Below are 18,092 nucleotides of genomic sequence, written 5' to 3' on the forward strand. Positions count from 1 at the left end.
AATCCAGAGCTTGCCGCCTAGTTTGCAGCTTACATTTTTGTCCACAGATAATCATCTGGTCTTTGTTGCAGGCCCGGGAAGCCAAAAGGCCTCCTCCAAGCTCCCCTAGAGCCACATGTCCTCCTCTGCCAGAGTGATCTCAGGGTGTTATTACAGTCTGTGCCCCTGTCCCTCCCCCACCCCTACCTCTTTAAGGAATCTGAGCACTGAGCCTCCCAGGTTGCTTTCTTTCTTTCCGTGTCCTTAGGGCCCAGCAGCTCACCTGGACCACAGAAAGCACTCAGCTAGCTGAAGGAATTAAAGGAAGCAAGTGCTGCAGACAAACATCCTTCCCCTGAGGCCAGTTTTGCACCTGACTACCCAGAAGGAAGCCAATCAGTGATCAATGGCACCTCAGGGACACCAGAACTTGAACACAACAGGCCTGAGCACTGGCCTCCAGGGACAGGGAAGGCCAGCTGACCTTGATGAAGTAAGAACCAGCACTTGGGGCCACCTTTCTTGATTTACCCTCTGCTGGCCTCCCAGCTTCTTTGGCTCAGCAACGCCCAGGATTCCGGTCATGTCTGCCTCTGGCCTTCTAAAAATACTCCAGCTGCCCAACGCCTCCCAGATGTCTGAGAGCTGAGTCTGTGATTTCTCTGCTGGTAATGGGTCAAGCAGCTCAAGCCACTTCCTCTGCTCCCACCACCCAGCCCACCACCCAACCCCTGCAAGGCAGGCGTGGGTAGAGGCCTGACTGCCTAAACCGAGAGACCTCAGACATTGTTGAGTACAGTCCCTTCTTGGAACAGATGGGAGAACTGAGGTCTAAGGACTTGCCCAGGACACTTGGACACTAATGTCCTCCCTACCACACTCCCTACCACTCTATTTATGTCTGCTGCCACCCTACTTCTTATACGCTGCATGGAATCTGTAAACCGGATCTGACTTCCCCATTCCAGCTAAGCTCCTGTAAGCCCCTGACAGCAGAGGTGGGGAGGATCCCTATGGTCCCCATGGTGCCTGGAAGAGTGTCTGATCCAGAGTGCACATAAGTAAATGTAGATTAGATTAAATGATGTAGTGCCAGCCAGGGCTGTGCATGGAGCCTTGGGCTAGGGGACAGAGCTCGGGTTCCAGTCCAGGGCCAGCCGCTGTGATGCTGTATGTCCTCATCATTTGCTCTGGATGATCCTCAGTTTCATGAAGGCTGAATGAGATGGGGTCCAAGGACTGAGCCAGCTCTGCTGTTCTGAAGCCATGAACTGATGTCCTGTTGGGAATTTCTATCCCCTCCTCTGCTCCCCTGTGTGTAGGGAAGATGGCATGTCCTGCTGGTTTCACCCAGCTCCGGACTTTCAGCTTCTGTTCCTCCCTCCATGCCTCTGAACATCCCACCTCCCTCCATTTCCCTAGGCCCAGCCTTCCAGTGGTGCTCCCCTCTGACTCCACTGCTGGGTGCCCAGGGGTGGATACTCCCCACCCCACTTACTAACCATATGATCTTGGGTAAGGCACTGACATTTTTATCACCTCTACAATGGAGAAAATAAGACCTACCTTAGAGGAATGTCAGGAGGATCAAAGAAAATTCCCCATCTCAGATTTCAGGTCATAAGTCTCTTTCTGCAGAGTCTTCCCTGACCTCCCAGAATAGCTCAGGTGACTTTGCTGGCTCTCCAGTTCTGTCCTCCCCCCAACACACACCCTGTCCACACTGTGTAGTCATTGTCTCTGCTGGGGTCTCCTTGAGGCCAAGAGTCCACAGGGCCCAGTATAGCACCATCACAGATGAAGAGCACGATAGATTTGTTGACCAACAAAGTGAGTAAATAAAGCCTGGGGAAAAGGCAAAAGGTTGTGCAGAAGCCAGGGAGTCGGATCTAGGAGTGGTCTGCTTGATGGCAGGCTCTGGTGGTCGAAATATAGAGAGCTCCTTGAAGCTCTTCCCTCCCTTCTCCGGTGAATTCATCCTTCAAGATCCTGGGAAAGCACCTCCTTCCACGAGAAACCTGGTCACTGTCTCACCTGGGCACATGACACAGTCCAATGTAGGATTTCTTTACATGTCTGTCTCTGGCCTCAGGTAGTGAGTCCCCTGAAGACAAGATCCTGTTGGATCTTCATACACCAAGCACTAATCTGGCATGAGCCCAATAAAAATTGTAAGAAAAAGAATAGATGGAGGAAATGATTTCTGAATTTGACTGCGGGTTGAACCCTCCTTGTCTTCGGGATGATATAAGTTACCAAAATGAGAGAAGTAGAGATGAAATTACTGTCTTTCTTCCAAAAGCACCCTCCAAGCACATGTGGATTAAATGTGAGCTGGGGAGAAAGACTGATAAAGAGCAGTGAAAATATATTCCCAAGCCCTGTCTTTGTCCCTGGACTTTTCTCTCTGTTGAGGAAAGACTGCAGAAACCAAACTTTAAGGGGTACCTGGGTGGCTCAGTAAGTTGAACATCTGACTCTTGATTTTGGCTCAGGTCATGATCCCAGGATCATGGGATTGAGCCCTGAGCTGGGCTCTGCTCTCAGCGAGGAGCCTGCTTAAGATTCTCTCTGCTCCTCTTCCCTGCTTGCATGTTCTCTCTCTCTCTCTCTCTTAGTAAAAAAGAAAAGGGGACACCTGGGTGCCTCAGTTGGTTAAGTGTCCAACTCTGGCTCAGGTCATGATCTCATGGTTTGTAAGTTTGAGTCCCATATTGGACTCTGCTGTCAGCACAGAGCCCACTTCGGATCCTCTGTGCCCCCCCCCCCCCCACTTCTGCCCCTCCCCTGCTCTCTCTCTCTCTCTCTCTCAAAAATAAACATTTAAATAATAATAATAATAATAATAATAATAATTAATAATCATAATAAAGAAACCAAACTTTAAGCATAAAAGGCTCCTGGATGTCCCAAAGATGTCCCTCAGGCACTTGATCTGAGCCCATTTACTCATATTTTACACATTAGTATTGCGCCTTTGGTGATCTTGTTGTAAACAGTTCACAGGTTAGCTGTCAGCCACCTTGGGGGTGAGAAGTTCCTCTTGCAAGCAGGTCCTGAGAGAGAAGCACCTGATGGGCCAGCAGAAGGGAGATAGAAAAACAAAGCAGTATTACATTGACAAAAGCACTTAAGAGCAACACAGATTGGAACCATTTAGTTCAAGCTGTCCTACAAATAAATGCTCTCCGGTATACCACTGGGTTTCTGCTCTGGGAAAACTCCTTTTTGGACCGCAGTGTCCCTATCTGCAAAATGAATAGTTTCCATCAAGGATTCTAAGAGTTTATGATTCTGTAGAAGTTTCCTCACGTGAGACTTCCCCAACCCATGCAGGTCATATGACATTTCATCAAGGTCCAGACTCCAATCTTCCAGGGTTTTGGGTAACGAGGCTTTTTTGCCACAAACTCCAAGGCTAGAGACTATCTTTAGGGAGAGTCCACCACAAAGCTGGGCTTGGCCCCTAAGGAGAAACAGAACTCCCCAGGAGCTGGCACAGAGGCTGTGTGTGGCCCTTGGTTTGTTTGCTACCCACGGAAGGAGTGAAAAGGAAGCTTGGCTCTGAGTACAACGGAAGTGCCTGAGATCTGACAGTTGCTCTCAGCACTCTGCAGTCAGGAGGGAAGTAAAACTGAGCATCTGGTATCTTCTACCTTGAAAGCCCATGGGACAGCAACAGGTGAGGACTGGTGCTGGCCCGCTCTCTGGTCCAGAGAGTAGGCTGGCCCAAGGACTTGGGGGAGGGCAGCGGAAAAAGCCCTGAAACTGGTTCATGTCCTTGGGCAAATCTCTGTGCCTCTTTGGGCCCAGTCTCCATACTTGCAAAAACGGAATTGGGATTAAATTTGCTTGTGCCATGTAAGGATTTCTGGAATGGTGAGCATTGGGAATACAGAGACAATTTGGCTACAAGGAATCTAGCAGGTTTCCTTGACAGCAAGGGACTCATAGTCTGGCAGAAGATAGTTACAGAATCATGGGATACATCATGATTATCAACATACATATAAGTGCTGAAAAACTCTCAACAGAGAGCACTTAACCCAGCCTGGAGGCCCAGGGAGAGCTCCAGAGAAGGTAAAGTGACTTGCCCAAGGTCACGTAGTAAAACAGCAGTCCAGCTGGGCCAGACTTGAAAGAAGGGGGAGTTGAGAAAGACATAACTAGATAGAAGTCTAGTCAGCCGGAACATAGTGCTGTCATCAATAACTGAACAAGTCTGTGAAGGAGCATTAAGTTTGACCTGATGGCAGGAGGAAGTAGGTTTTTGACCTGGGGTTTAAAGAGCAAATTTGAGTTTATCAGGCAGAGAAAAGGGGAGAAGGCTGAAAGCAGAGGGAAGAACACATTCAGAAGTGTGAAGTTGCTAAAAGAACCTGATGAATTCTGGAAAAATGCATATACATGTTGTGTTTGGAACAAAGAGTGTCTGACATCGTGAAACTGATGAGGTCAGGGAGGCTAGCAGGAGTCATGAGGTGAAGGGCCTAGAATGTCATGTTAGAATGTGGGGCTTATTTTATAGGGCAGGGGGAGCCATAGAAGGGTCTTGAGCAGAGGCGTGCATGGTAAAAATAGCATATTAGAAGGCTTGCTCTTGCTGCTAGGAGGGCAGTGGACCCGGGTTGGGGGAGAGGCAGGAATGATGATAAGGAGGCATCTAGATCAGTGTCAGACCCAACCCCTGTTGAGAAATTGAAACTTTTCAGGAGACTACAGAGATGTTGAGGAAATGAGAACTGAAACCTAGGTCCTGCTATGGCTGTGGTCTGGGCAGGTGTGGTTAGCAAAGGAAGTGAAAGGATTAGGGTGACAGGCAGCTCAAGCCAGAGGAAGGTGGGATAGCTCCTGAGGGAATGTGGGAGCCCTGATCCAGGCTAGTGCAGGGTAAGGAAGGGGCTATGTCCCAAGGGACGCCAAGGGGGGCAGTCTGCTACTGAACGTGGTGTGCCCCACCAAGTCCCTGGCCCTCACTCCTGCCCTCATGAATCCCACTTCTTCCTGCCAAGCATTTGCTCAACTCTCTCCTGAGCTAAACTCTTCCTCCTTCCTCTCTCTGCCTTTCCAGCACCCTATGGTGCCTGACCAGGCTCTGCCCTGCCCTCCAGGGAGCCTTCCCTGAGCAGTGCAGGTTCCTGGATTCCCATAGCGCTGCCACCCACCTTGCCTAAGTGGGGATGTGACCACGCTCCGTCTTGAGGCTCCGTCATGTTTCATTCTGTGGTCTTGGTTCACCATGCCAGTCAATGTTACTTTGGTGCAGGTGTCCCTTTCTCATCAGGCTCTGCCCACAGGAGTTCTTTAGGAGTGACAGTAAGTCAGAATCAGACTCTGGGGGCCCCAAAGGAGCCACACTGCACATGCTTTCCCCTAGAGCAGGCACATGGGAGGGCTGTTTATGGGCTAGGCTGATTGGTTCTTTGTTCTGAGGAATGTATTGAATTATGAGTCAAATAGGCAGATCCAGGTGGAGGGTCCTAGGTTAGTCAGGAGGCTGGCAGGAAGCAATTCACCTCTAAGGTTGGAGTGAAGAGATTTACTGAAGGAACTGCTGTACTGAGGTGTGGGCAGGTGAAAGGAACAAACAGAAGGATGGCGAGGCACCTACCCAGAGATGAGGGCTGAAGGAGGGGTGGGAATCATGTTACTGAAGCCCAGTGAGAAGTAGGGCTGGCTGGCAGGAATAGGATCAAGAAGGAAGTGGAAAAAGCACCAAAGCAGGAAAGGAGCAGAGGGAGAAATAGCCCAAACTTCCTCTTCTCTCATCCTCTGGTGTCCTGTTTTCTTATTGTATTGTCCAAACCCAAGTGAAACTCAATTGGCAAGGGGTCCTGGTGATGAAGCCCAAATGTCCCAGCCTCCTTGGACACAGTGCAAGGCCAAGGGTCTGGGAGGGGGAGGGCGGTGGCACAAATAGAGATTAACTGTCTCGATTAACACCAGAGAGGTGTGAAAAATTGTCACACAGATGCAATATCTGAATGATGCCTATGGCCTTAACCCAGTTATTTCTCTGTGATCACTGCTGGGTTGGAGAAGCTTTTTCTGGTTGCCCCAGGGAGAAAAGCCCAAGCTTCACCTTTACATTCATTTTGTTATCACTTAGAAAACACTGTTTAGTCTTGATTGTTACAGAACTAGAAAACGGTAGAGCCATGGGGGCCTCAAGAGTAACCATCCCAACTTACACAGTGACAGAGGCCCAGAGAGAATGAGAGCTGAGCCCAGGGTCACAGGACCAATGTGAGATGATGTTGGAGAGTATGCAGTAGCTAGATGATACAATTAAGGCCACATAGCTAGAAAGTAGCAGGGCCAAAATTCAAATTGGTCAGCCTGACTTAAAACTTGACTGAGCTTTTGGGCACCTGGGTGGCTCAGTCAGTTGAGCGTCCGACTTCGGCTCAGGTCATGATCTCGTGGTTCATGGGTTCAATCCCTGCGTCAGGCTCTGTGCTGATAGCTCAGAGCCTAGAGCCTGCTTTGGATTCTGTGTCTCCTTCTCTCTCTGTTTCTCCGTGCTCTCTCTCTCTCAAAAATAAATAAAGATTAAAAAAAAAAGTAAAAAAAAAAAAACAACCCCAAAAACTTGACTGAGCTTTTAACCAAGACCCCAAGCTGAGTGCCAAGTGGGAAGAAAGGTGATGGAGTTAGTGTGACCCAGCCCAAGATGCCTTGTCTTTCAGACCTGCCCATCCTCTCCTTTATGGTCAATACATTCACAAACCATCTGGGAGGAGTAACAGTGAGGTCACAGGCCCAGTGCAGTGTGTGAGGACAGAGGGCTGAATATGAACAGAAGACAGGCCTGTACAGGCCCTTGGGTACGCCCTTCCTTAAGATGCTGTCCTGGGCCTTCTATTCTGTGACCTGGCTTCCCACACTTAATGTTCCATGGCTGATAAACCTTTGGGACTTCAGGCCTTCAAGTCCATCCATCCAGCATGCCTTGTCCCAGGTGCTAGAGATATAGTGACAAACAAGATCTCCTCCAGAGATCTGTGGGGATGGAGGCATTGACAGGATGGGTGAGATGGGCAATACACATGCCTATTACAGAGCGTGATAAACATCATAAAGGAAGATTGCTTTAAAAAATTTAGAGCAAATATCCAAGTGGGAGACCCAAGACTGCAGTCCACCTTTGTAGGCTCATTTCTTGGGATAGTCAGACTGTTCCCAAACATGGCTCAGCCCATCCAGCCGGTGCTGTTTGCTCTCCTGGGAGTGTCTACCTCCTGTGCATTAAGACCCCTTCCAGGGCAGCCTTTCGGGGTCCCCTGTTGTAGATAGAGGCAGCCTTCCCCACATGGAACTACTATAGCACTTTGATTCTGTGCTTTGGAATTTCTTAAATTTTTTTAAATGTTTATTTAGTTTTGAAGAAAAGAGAGAGAGCGTGCACGCAAGCAGGGGAGGGGCAGAGAGAGGGAGACACAGAATCTGAAGCAGGCTCAAGGTCCTGAGCCGTCAGCACAGGGCCTGACATGGGGCTCAAACTCACAAACTGTGAGATCATGACCTGAGCTGAAGTTGGACCCTTAACCGGCTGGGCCACCCAGGTGCCCTTGTGCTTTGGAATTTCTTATTCAGGCTCAAACAATAGTGAGGGGGTTCTAAATCTTGATTCTGTTAGTTTAATTTTCCATTCTCTCCTTCCTGAATACTACAATAACCATTGGCCCAACTGTGGCAGCCCAGTTCCCAAGAGGAGGGGCTGGGTGTGTCCAGAAACTATGACAGAGTAGTTAACCCCTGGACACTGGAGTAGGACCATTTGGGTTCAAATCCTGCTTCTTACTAATTGTGTGATCATGGACAAGTTGCTTAACCTCTCTGAGCCTCAGTTTCTCTATCCTTAAAGTTTAAATAATTGGGTGTTGTGAGAATCAGTGGGTTAACACAGTCAAAGCCCTCAGAACTGTGCCTGGTACTCCATAAGCATTCAAGAAATGTTAGCTATTGTTATTACAGCTATTATTAGGAGCCAGTGGGTGTGCTTGTAAACAACTCCTCATGCCCAAGCAAAGCTGGTACAGATACACAGGCTCCACATACAGCCGCACTTAGAGATGGAGCAGGGTGGGGAACTGAAACCCCATTTTAGAGATGAACGGAGACTCAGAGAAGGCAGGGCATTCATTCGTTTAACAAATACTTTTATTTATTTTTTATTTTTTGGGCAATTTCCACATGTCAGGCACTGCCTCTTCCCACATCACTTACTGAATCCTCAAAGGAGGGCCCTGTGTTTTAAACAAGCACCCCTTGGTGATTCTCAGCTTCAGGCGAGTCTGGGTAAATGCTTAGGTTCTAGGATACCAGTGCAAACATCTTGCCGCGTTCCAAGTTTGGATTTGGGTTTTACAGGGAATACCATATTCTGGTGACAGATTTGCATAGCAGTTAACAGCACAGCCCAGGGACCTAATGAATTTGGTAGAAATCTCAGGTTGCCACTTACCGGCTGAATGACCTTAGGGTAAAATGGGGCTGATAATAGTACTTACTTCAAAGTTGTTGTGAGAATTAAATTATTTATGTGAATGCCGACACACAGTAACTATTATAAAGTATAAGCTATTATTATTACTGTGTCCAGCGTAGACAAGCATCAGAGAGAAGGTGGGGGTGGTGGATTTGATGCTTCTTATCCCAGGATTGGCTCTGCCTATAGCGTTGGCGGTGTCTGTCTCTTCAGGGAGACTCACCACCTGCTCCCTTCCACGGGAAGAGCTTTCCTGAGCCAGGGAATTCCCTCCTGTAGTGCCTGACAGCAGCTCCCAGCATTCTGATGCCATGCGCTCTGCCCACAGCAGCACGGCAAGAATTAGATCACATCTCGGGGCCAAGGCCGGACTGGAAAGACAGGCAGCTTTAGGTGTTGGGAGTGTCTGTTTAAGAGCCCTGAAACTGAGAGGGGAAGTGCAGGTCCTGAGGAAGCTCCTCTCCGCCCCCTGGGCCAGCTTTGGCTGGGGGTGGTGTTCAGCTCGCCCAGGCCACAGGCCACGGGTGTGTGGATGTGCTGCAGACAGGGGAAGGGCGGGTGCCCAGGGAGGAGAGGCAGGATGCCAGGGCATCTGCCAGCCCTCCAGGACATTCATTTTGGCCCACTGCCCTCCAGCATGGAGCAGACAAGTGTGTTTTGTTTTGGCATTAACTGGGCAGGCTATGGGAAAATAGGTGGCAGGCTTCCTAAGCTGAGTGGGGCCTCCTCCTTTCACAGGCCAGCACACAGTGGTTGTAGACCTGCCACCTCCCAATCCTGCTGTCCCTCCCCTTCAACTCCATCTCCTTCCCCTGGTCACTGCCTGTCCCCCGCCCCGGTTCGGCCTGGGGGGTCCTCTCCAGGGAAGGGACTCACAAAGGAGTAGCATCTCAAGCTGCCAGGCTGGGCTTTGAAGAAACTCCCTGGTGAAGCCCCTGTGTTACAGATGAGGAAATGAAGGTGGAGGGAGGGCCAGGGACTTCCCAGGTCTTCATGGGTGAGTCAGGGGCAAAACTGGGACTGTAGTTGGGCTCAACCCCCTCCCATGGGAATTTCTCTTTTTGTGTTTTGCTTTTTAAATTTACAAACAAAACCAGAACAAAATGAAGGGAAACTGAAGGAAAACACATGCGCATACAAAGGAAACTCACAGTTGTGGGCCAGCACAGTTGCAGGCATTTTATATAAACATTTCCATTTTTAATTCTCACCACAACCCAGCCAAAAGTCATTATTCCCCTTGTAAGGACGAGGGCACTGGGTTGAAGAAAGATTTCAGAACTCGGTCAAGAACCCAAAGCTAGGCAGAAGAGGAACCAAACATCTAGCCCAGGTTTGCCTGACCCCCAATCCCTTTGATGTCAACCCTCCTCCCAAACCTGACTGTTTTACCCATGGGTCCAAGTTTCCCAGAGTTGTAATCACAGTGCAGCTCCCAGTGGGAAGGCCCTCGTTGGTGTCCTGCATAAGTGGTCATTCAGCCTTCCCTGATGTATCCCAAGGCAGGCAGTCGCTAGCTTACATAGCTCCTCAGTTCTTTACAGATCACATACCTGTTATTTCACTTAACCTGTACCACCTCCTTAGGAGGAAGGACAGAATTTGTGATGTGCAAAAGGTCACATTCACAAAGTGCCTGGCAAAGACAGGGCTAGAACCTTGGTTGCCTGCCTCCTGATATCAAAACCATGTGACTGTCCGCTCCTGCTATAGCCCTGGGACTGGCTGTCCTCTCACCCCCCCTCCCATCCCCACCAAGTTGTAACACTCCCTGGCACAGGCTGATCAGATAATTCACTGTCCCAGTGCCTGCCTCTCAGGAACCCATCTCTGGCCTTAGATCCCTGTCACCACCTGGTGGAATCTGGGCCCTGTGTGTTCGGGGCACACTGCTGAGATCTTTGGTCTGTGTGTTGAGATTGGGAGCTCCTGGAGTGCAGGGCCTGGGTCTCATCCCAGAGACCTGCTTATGACTGAACCCAGAATAAGGGACTGGTTGAGGTTGAGTAATGTTGGATGGAATTCAAGGTCTAGTTCTGCCACAAACTCACTTTGTGTCCTAGGAAGAGCCCCGGTCCTCTTCTGCTGGCCACTGATCTTGAGATGTCATTCCAGCAGGCTGTGATTCTGTCTTGAGAGCTAATGGAGGAGACGGGCATACTCCCATACCAGGTTTACCAGAGGGCTGTGTTGAGGAAATTAGTTTAGGCAGGAGCAAAGGTTGATAGGTGTGTGTGGGGGGGGGGGTGGGGTGGGGAGTGGAAGTACAGGGGAAAGAAAGGTGATTAGGGTAGAAGGGAGGTAATGGGGATAGGATCCACAGACTGCATTATTTGTAACAGCAGCATCAGCTAGCCTCAGTGGGGCTCAAACAGGGAATAGCTAGCATTTGGATGAGCTAATAGGTATTCCCCAGCAGCCTGAACCAATGTGAGTGGCAGATAATGAGACAGCAGGAAATGGAGTGAGGGCTGTGAACCCTAGCTGTGAGGAGGGTGGGAAGTGCATTGGTACAGTCTGGGCATATGGGATGGTGGCCACCATCTCTAGAGCCTTGGGTGGAGTGCCAATCTGTCCTGGGTGGCCACTTTGAACTGTGGTGGGGTGCCATTCACATTCTAATCATGCTCAAGGGCTGCTGCACACTTCATATCCCTGCAGTTTCCCCTGGGAGTTCTGTGGAATATTGGGATAGCTTATCTTTCAATGCTCACTCATATGCCTGCTCTAGTCAGCTTTTAATCCTGGATCTCACTTAAATTTAGAATCACATTCCTTCTGGGAGATTGTACAGCAGCATGCTGGAGGAAGAGCATAGCTTCAGAATCACAGGAAGCCAGGGGCCAGGCCTGGCTCTCCTGTCCTAGCTGTGTGACCTTGGGCTGGTCATTTCACTTCTGATCTTTAGTCTGTGAAATCTGTGAAACGGGGTCATATGTATCATGAGAAGTTGTGAAGGTTAGAAACAATGTAAATAATATGCCTACTTCAATCCCTGAAACATCGAAGAGGCAAAATAAATGGTAGCTGTTATTAATTCCTTCCCAGGGTAAGAATCCCACCTGTGGCCTCCTTGATGGAAGGGAGTTAGCATCTACTTGCACTGCTCCAGGGATGGGGGAGCTCACCCCTTCTAAGGGCAGGTTGGTCTGGAAAACCTTCTTCCTTAAATACAGCTGAGACCAGTCCCAGTTCGGTCTCTGGGGCTATAACGCATGCTGCTCTGTGGTCACAGGACAGCTCTGTGGTATTTCCCCCAAACAGTGTCAAGGGATCTTACATCTGGTAGCACAGTGCTTGCTTGCACTACAGGAGCAAGGCTCTGGAAGTTCCCAGCCTGGTTCAAAGGGGTACATTTTAAGTCAGGCTTGTATAAGTCACAGAAATCCCTTTCCCATCCCTGTGAAGTTAGGAATATACGGTTGTATCCTCCTGAGTCTGCATTTTTCCTGGGTGAACTCTCAATTCCCTGAACAAGAGGCAAATGGGAGAACTGGATTCTGGTCCCAAATCCATCACTTCAGGGCAAATCACTTACCTTCACTGAGCTTCCAGTTACTCATTTGTAAAATGAATAAAATAACACTCTTTCACAGGATTATAGTGAAGATTAGCCCAGAAAAGTAATATGAAAGTTGGGGTTTTGGGAAAGGCATTTAGTAAATGTTAAACACATTTCTTGTTTTAAACCACATTTTTGAAAAAGCACCCAGCAGGTAAGTCCATCTGGTGTTGCCTGTTATTTATTACACCTCCAAAGAAAATCATCTCTGAAAGTCAATGCCGTTCCTGGTTTTAGAATAATGGCAAATCAGGTGGAGGATGCCCTCCTAAACCCATAAAATAAAGCCCCAGGGTTGTACTTCATCTGTGAAGAGCCTACTAAGTTCCAGGCTCATTCACTTACCTTATTCTGTGGTTGGGGACCAAGGCTCAGAGAAGGCCCAGCATATCAGTAGTAGAGGTTAGATCCCGAATCTCATAACATCTAGCAATTTTATACCCCTAGTCCTCACTTCTATAAAAGAGAGGTGAAGGGAGGATAATCTCTGGGCCAGACTAGTTGCACCCAGGACTAAGATCCAGCAAATCTTTGTAAAGCACCTTTGTGTGCATAACACTGTGTCTAGGAAAGCACTGTTACCCACCCCCCACCCCACCCCCACTATCTTAGTAACATGCATGGAATGGCTGGTCTGGAAATCAGCCTTGGTGAAGGCTGAGGCTGATTCTGTCTTGCTCTTAAGAATCTGTATTCCCAGTGTCTGGCACAAGGCTTGGCACAAAGCAGGACGCAGCAAATGTTTTTTGAATGAATGATAAATCAGTAAGCAATTATTGATCACCGACTATGTGCCAGAGCCTGTGGTAGAAGGAATTCTATTAATACAAGCCTGTGGGGCTGGTATTATATCCCCATTTTACAAGCCAGAAAGTAAAGGCTGAAAGCAGTGAAACTGACTAGCTCAAAGCCTCACAATTAATTGGTGCTGGAGCGGAGATTGGAGCCCAGCCTGGCTACCTCTTGCCTGGGCTCTAGCTGCTGCCCCACAGCTGTCGGGGAGTTGGGTCTCCACCCACTTATTCCATTGCCCCAGGCATTCCCTGATGGTAATTGAGGACTCTGGTGAAGGGCTGACTTTTGAATGGCCTCAAGGAAATTAGAAAAAGCAAGCCTGATTTCCTGGTTCCTACACAATCTAGCTCATGCATAGCCTTCTTGTACAAGAATCTAGGTAATTCAGTGTGAACAACCTGGGTTCAAGTTCCATCTTGAACCAATTTCTCGCCAGTTGTGGCCTTGGGCAATATACTTGGGTCTCTCCAGGCCTCACTTTCCTCTTTTGCCTGACTACTCTTCTGAGAACAGGTGTCCGGTACTCCAACTTCTGATAAAACTGTGGGGCAATCTAGTTCACTCTTCGCACATCCATGTGGCTCCGGAAGAGGTATTTTCATTCTTCTAAGCAGCTCAAGAAAGGCTGAAAACCCTACCCCCAGATGGTCTTGATGTGTGGGGAGGGGGCTGCGTGGATGAACAGCCTCACTGGCAGATGAGGAAGGTGGAGCTACATACCCAGCTACATAGAGGCAGGCAGAGTGGACTGAGATCCAGAGGTCCTGACTCCCAGACACGAGTTCCCTCCGTTGCCCTTGCTGCCTCCTTTACTTTTTCTCACAGTTATCATTGGCACACGTTTATGACCCATAGAGTGTAGTCGTGCTGTGTGACCTACATAATGTCTCCCCTCTTCTAAGGGTATTAGCCTCCCTATCTGTGAATTGGGGATCCTGGTCTTAACCTCGAGGTTCCCTTCCAGCAGAGAGTCCGTGCTCTTTGACTTGAATGCCCCGCACCAGAGAGCACTTTCTCCTTTGCAAGGCAACTAGACACCCCCCTGTCCCGCCCCCACAACAGTCAGACACCTGCGGCCCGCTGAGAAAGGACTTGTCCACGCTCGCCCCTTTCATGCTTGCCTATTTGGCTAACCCATTCGCTCACCAGAGAGGGGTGTTTGAGGACCGAAAAGAAGGAAAAAACAGAACTCCCCTGCAGCTACAAGCATGCTACCCTCCGCCCCAAGGTAAAAACTTCAGAGCGTCGTCCCCCTAAACACACACACACGGACACAGAAACGCTGCGGCCCAAAAACCTGTAGGAGGTGGGGGCGGCTTGTGCGCGTGCGTCGGCGCGGAGCTCTCTCCCGCCCACGTGCGCGGCTCCGACTGCAGGCGCGTGCCCGGACGGCTGGCGGGAAAGCGCGCGGGAAGCCCCCGTCTGGCTCCCAGTGTGGGGGAGGGAGGACAAGAGGCGTTTGGAACGTGCCACTCTCGGAGAGAGGGGGGGGATTTTCGTGCTCCGCTAGCGTTTCTATCCCTTCTATTCCCCGACCGATCCGTTAGTTCCCCCCCACCGAGATCCAGAGCCCCACGCCGCCGCCACGCTCCTTCCCTGCAGTGTGGCCCGGCCCCTCGAACCCAGCTCTGGACTGAGTTGTCCCCTCCGCCGCCGGAGCGGGGCGCTGCGCCACTTGGTGGGGCCGGAAATTCCCGCGGCCTGAGTGGAGGAGCCGAAGCCGAGAGCGCGGCGCCGCCTTCCACTTCCCCGGGACGGGCGGGGGCGCTGGGCCCAGCGAGGGCTGGGCTGCCTGAGTGGGGGCGGGGGGCCGCGTCTGCTAGGAGCTGCGGCGCCGGCGGGCGGGGAGCCGGACGACGCTGCTGTTCGAGAGCCGCTCGGCGAGCTAGGAGACCCTGCGCCCCAGCTCTAGGGCCCCCGCCCCCTTGCGGTCTCCGCCTCCTTCCCTCACACACCCCCCGGGCCGTCCGAGCCCCAGGCCTTCCCGGCGCTCCTCCTCCTTCTCTTCACACTCGCCCTCCGACCCGGGTCCTCCAGCCGCCCGCCGGCCTTGCTCCCTGCCGGGGGAGTTCTCGTTCTCAGGCTCTCCTTACACACACAGACTCGCTTGCGGGGCCTCCCCTCCGCACGGCCCTCCACCTCCTCGTCCTAGCTGACGCCGCCGTCGGGGGAGGATTGATGTCCCTTCAGCATCATGCAGCCGCCGCCGAGGAAGGTGAGAGTGCAGCCGGGGGGCTTTGGGTTTGGGAGGGATGTGTACAAGGGACGCGGCTGGGGCGACCCGCTGCGTCCCCTCCCCCTTTTCGCTAGGGGCCGTGACCGCCGTCGCCTCGGGCTTGTCACCGAGTTGCGGGCGGCTCCAGGAGGGGGCCACGCGAATGAGGTGTCTTTCCGACGGAGGGGCGACCCGGGCTCGTCCCTTCCACCGCACTGGAGACCCCTAGACATTTCACAGAGTTTCGGGTGTGCATTTGTGTGCGCGCGCGCATGGCAGTGCTGCTCGCTGCAAAGTGCATTCTCGGGGCTGCACCTAGGGGAGGCGGGGAGCCCCTGCAGCTTTGCAGAGCCTGTGCTTGTGTGATTGTTTAGTCTGTGCCTGATTTGAGCCCTCCAGCTGCTTGTCGCCACCCTCGTCCGTTTGCAAATTTTCAGGGAATTTGTTTCTAGTCTTAGCCGTAAGGTTCGGCCTGCTTTTCCCACGGGGCGGCCGAGAAGTTGGACTAGTTACCGCCCCCCACCCCAGGGGAAAACAAGAAATTATGCCTTTCTCCCCCCACCCCCAATCCTGCCCCGCCCCTCCAGCTAGGGGGCCTTGAGGCAGTGGTGCTGCTCCCAGAGAGCGTGAAATGGGCAGTGCGTGGCGTGTGCACGGCGATCTGGGCTTGGGGTGGGAGTGACGGGTGCTCCCGGCGTGTCAGCCGCTTCCCCCCAGCGCCCTTCGAGAACTGTTTCACTGTCCTCTTCCCCAGCGTTCCCAGGGGCTGAGGCTGTGTCCTTGTCTTTTTAATCCTGCAGATGGTTACTTAGTGTCTACTCTGGGCATTGGGTGGAGAAGGCTGTTCTGTCCTCCCCTCGTGGACAAACCTAACTCGCTCGTGTCTGCTTCTTTCTCTTTCTTAATCCGGGTTTCTCCAGTTAAGTGAGTCTTTTTTTCTTTCACACATGTACCCCCCACCCCTCCGGGTTAGCACGGCTCTGGTTGGGGGGGCGGATTCCAGGCCCACTGTAACCTGGAACCCTGGCGAGAGGCACTGGCCAGCTTGCATTTGCTGTTCTGTTTGAAGTGGAGCCGCCACGGGGACCGGCTTGCTGGGGTGGCTTAAAAGCACTGCATATGCTGGAAGGTCACTTTTGCTTTCTCCTTTGTGAGAAAGAGATTGTGATTTGATGGGCTGTCAGCGAGTGGAGGGCATCATCCTGAGAGACAGTGTGCTTTCTCGCAGCCATTATGGAATAATTTATGTAGTCAATTTATGCATATGATTTCATGATTGTGTAAATTTCGGTCCTTAGATATTAGGCATTCCTATACTCCCTTCTGCCATCTATACTCAGCTCACCTCCCCTGGTGGTTGAAATCTTTAAGTCTTTTTTGGAAGAAATAGAAGACAGGGGCCTTGTAAAACTCTTCAGAAGATCTACTACATGTGTACTGAGCTTGTGCATGAAATGGAATGACTGGAAGCTTATTTTGCACTTATTCATTGTGTAATTTTTATACTCTTTTACTTTCATTTAACCTCTTTCAGGTTATTTGCCTAGTTTTCTCATTAAGTATCGTCAGTAGAACAAAATAAGGTGGCTAATAATGGATTTATGGCCTTTACAGAAGTGAGCAAGAGTTCTATATTCTGACAAGTATTAAGTATTTTGCTTAATTATTTTGTTGTTAAGGTTGCAGTAAGGCCTTCATAAATGTATGATATATTTTAGGTGAAAGTTACACAAGAACTGAAAAACACTCAAGTTGAGCAGATGACAAAACTTCAAGCCAAACATCAAGCAGAATGTGATTTGCTTGAAGATATGAGGTAAGATTATAGTAAATAGTTTGAGAACTTTTATATCTTTGTTTCAAAGAACCATTGAGTTACCAAGCCCCAGGAACTAATGATGGAATTTCCTTTTGGATTTCCTGCTTTAAGGCTGTTAGAGCTTTGACTCAGCTAGAAATTATAACTGGAACTAACGCAATGCAAACTTTTTTTCCTTTAGTGGGGGAACCTATGACCTACACATACTGTCATGAAAAAACAAGGGTCTTAAAAGTTTATTAGTCAAATTATAATCATTGAAGTAGAAATTCTTAAATAGTCTTTCTACTGAATTGTAACATTTACTGACTTTAATGATTTCACATAGATTTTTTAACTGACACCTCTGGTTAATGGTTAATGTCTGAGGGTGAGCCAGTCAACCTCAGATGATTGCACACTAACACTGTTTGTTAGAACATGACAAATATAATTTTGTCTTTGAACATTAAATTTAGTGGGAAATGTGTTTATCATATTTTGTCATTACCTATATTCATAATTAAGATAACTTCAAGCAGATAAACTATCTTGCCAGCATTGTGAAAATCAGCATCTTTATTGAGGGAAGCATGACTCATTTTACTGAAAGAAACACCACTCTTTTAATAATCCTGTAATACAAATTGACAGCTCAACAAACATATTTTTGAAAATGATGGGGGGGCGGGGCACCTGGGTGGCTCAGTCGATTAAGCATGTGACTTCAGCTCAGGTCATGGTCTTGCAGTTTGTGAGTTTGAGCCCCGCGTCGGGCTCTGTGCTGACAGCTCAGAGCCTGGAGCCTGCTTCAGATTCTGTGTCTCCCTCTCTCTGCTCCTCCCCCGCTCATGCTCTGTCACTTTCTCAAATAAACATTAAAAAAAAATTAAAAGAAAATGATGGAAGATAATTTGTGTGTTGAAACAGAGTGGCTGCAATTCTTATTTCCCTTTAGTAACACATTTATCAAATTGGAGTTGGGTCCGTAAGCTTTATCAGTTACCTATTTTTCCTGTGGTGCATAATTACATGTTAGTTTCATGAAAAATATGAACTGTGTGTTGTAATAAAATTATATGTGTTTGGATACCTGAATTGTTTGGAGCCCAAAGGTTTAAAGAGCTTCTTTTTTCCTCCCCCATATTTAATTTAGGTGCTATTTGTGAGTATTTCTGCTGTATTTTCAGGGTTTCTTAGTAAGGTATATAAAGTTAGTTGTATCCAAACTTGGATAAGATCAGTGTTTTCT

At 49.6% G+C, this 18,092-nt stretch overlaps 1 protein-coding gene across 3 annotated transcripts in view; it reads left to right on the plus strand.

Moving 5' to 3' along the window:
• Positions 1–3,214: 3,214 nt before the first annotated feature.
• Positions 3,215–18,092, plus strand: part of FCHSD2 (FCH and double SH3 domains 2) — a 303,773-nt gene continuing 288,895 nt past the window's right edge. Inside the window, exons 1-2 of one of the 3 annotated variants that reach the window (XM_042906961.1) lie at positions 3,215–3,661; positions 16,761–16,858. In XM_042906961.1, the coding sequence (XP_042762895.1) occupies positions 3,647–3,661; positions 16,761–16,858 (113 nt within the window). In that variant the 5' untranslated portion in view covers positions 3,215–3,646. Of the gene's footprint in view, positions 3,662–14,352; positions 15,043–16,760; positions 16,859–18,092 lie in introns of those variants that run through there. The other 2 variants (XM_042906962.1, XM_042906960.1) reach the window with 2 other exon arrangements.

This window comes from Panthera leo, chromosome D1 (genome assembly GCF_018350215.1).
Source record: "Panthera leo isolate Ple1 chromosome D1, P.leo_Ple1_pat1.1, whole genome shotgun sequence".
Taxonomy (NCBI): Eukaryota; Metazoa; Chordata; class Mammalia; order Carnivora; family Felidae; genus Panthera; species Panthera leo.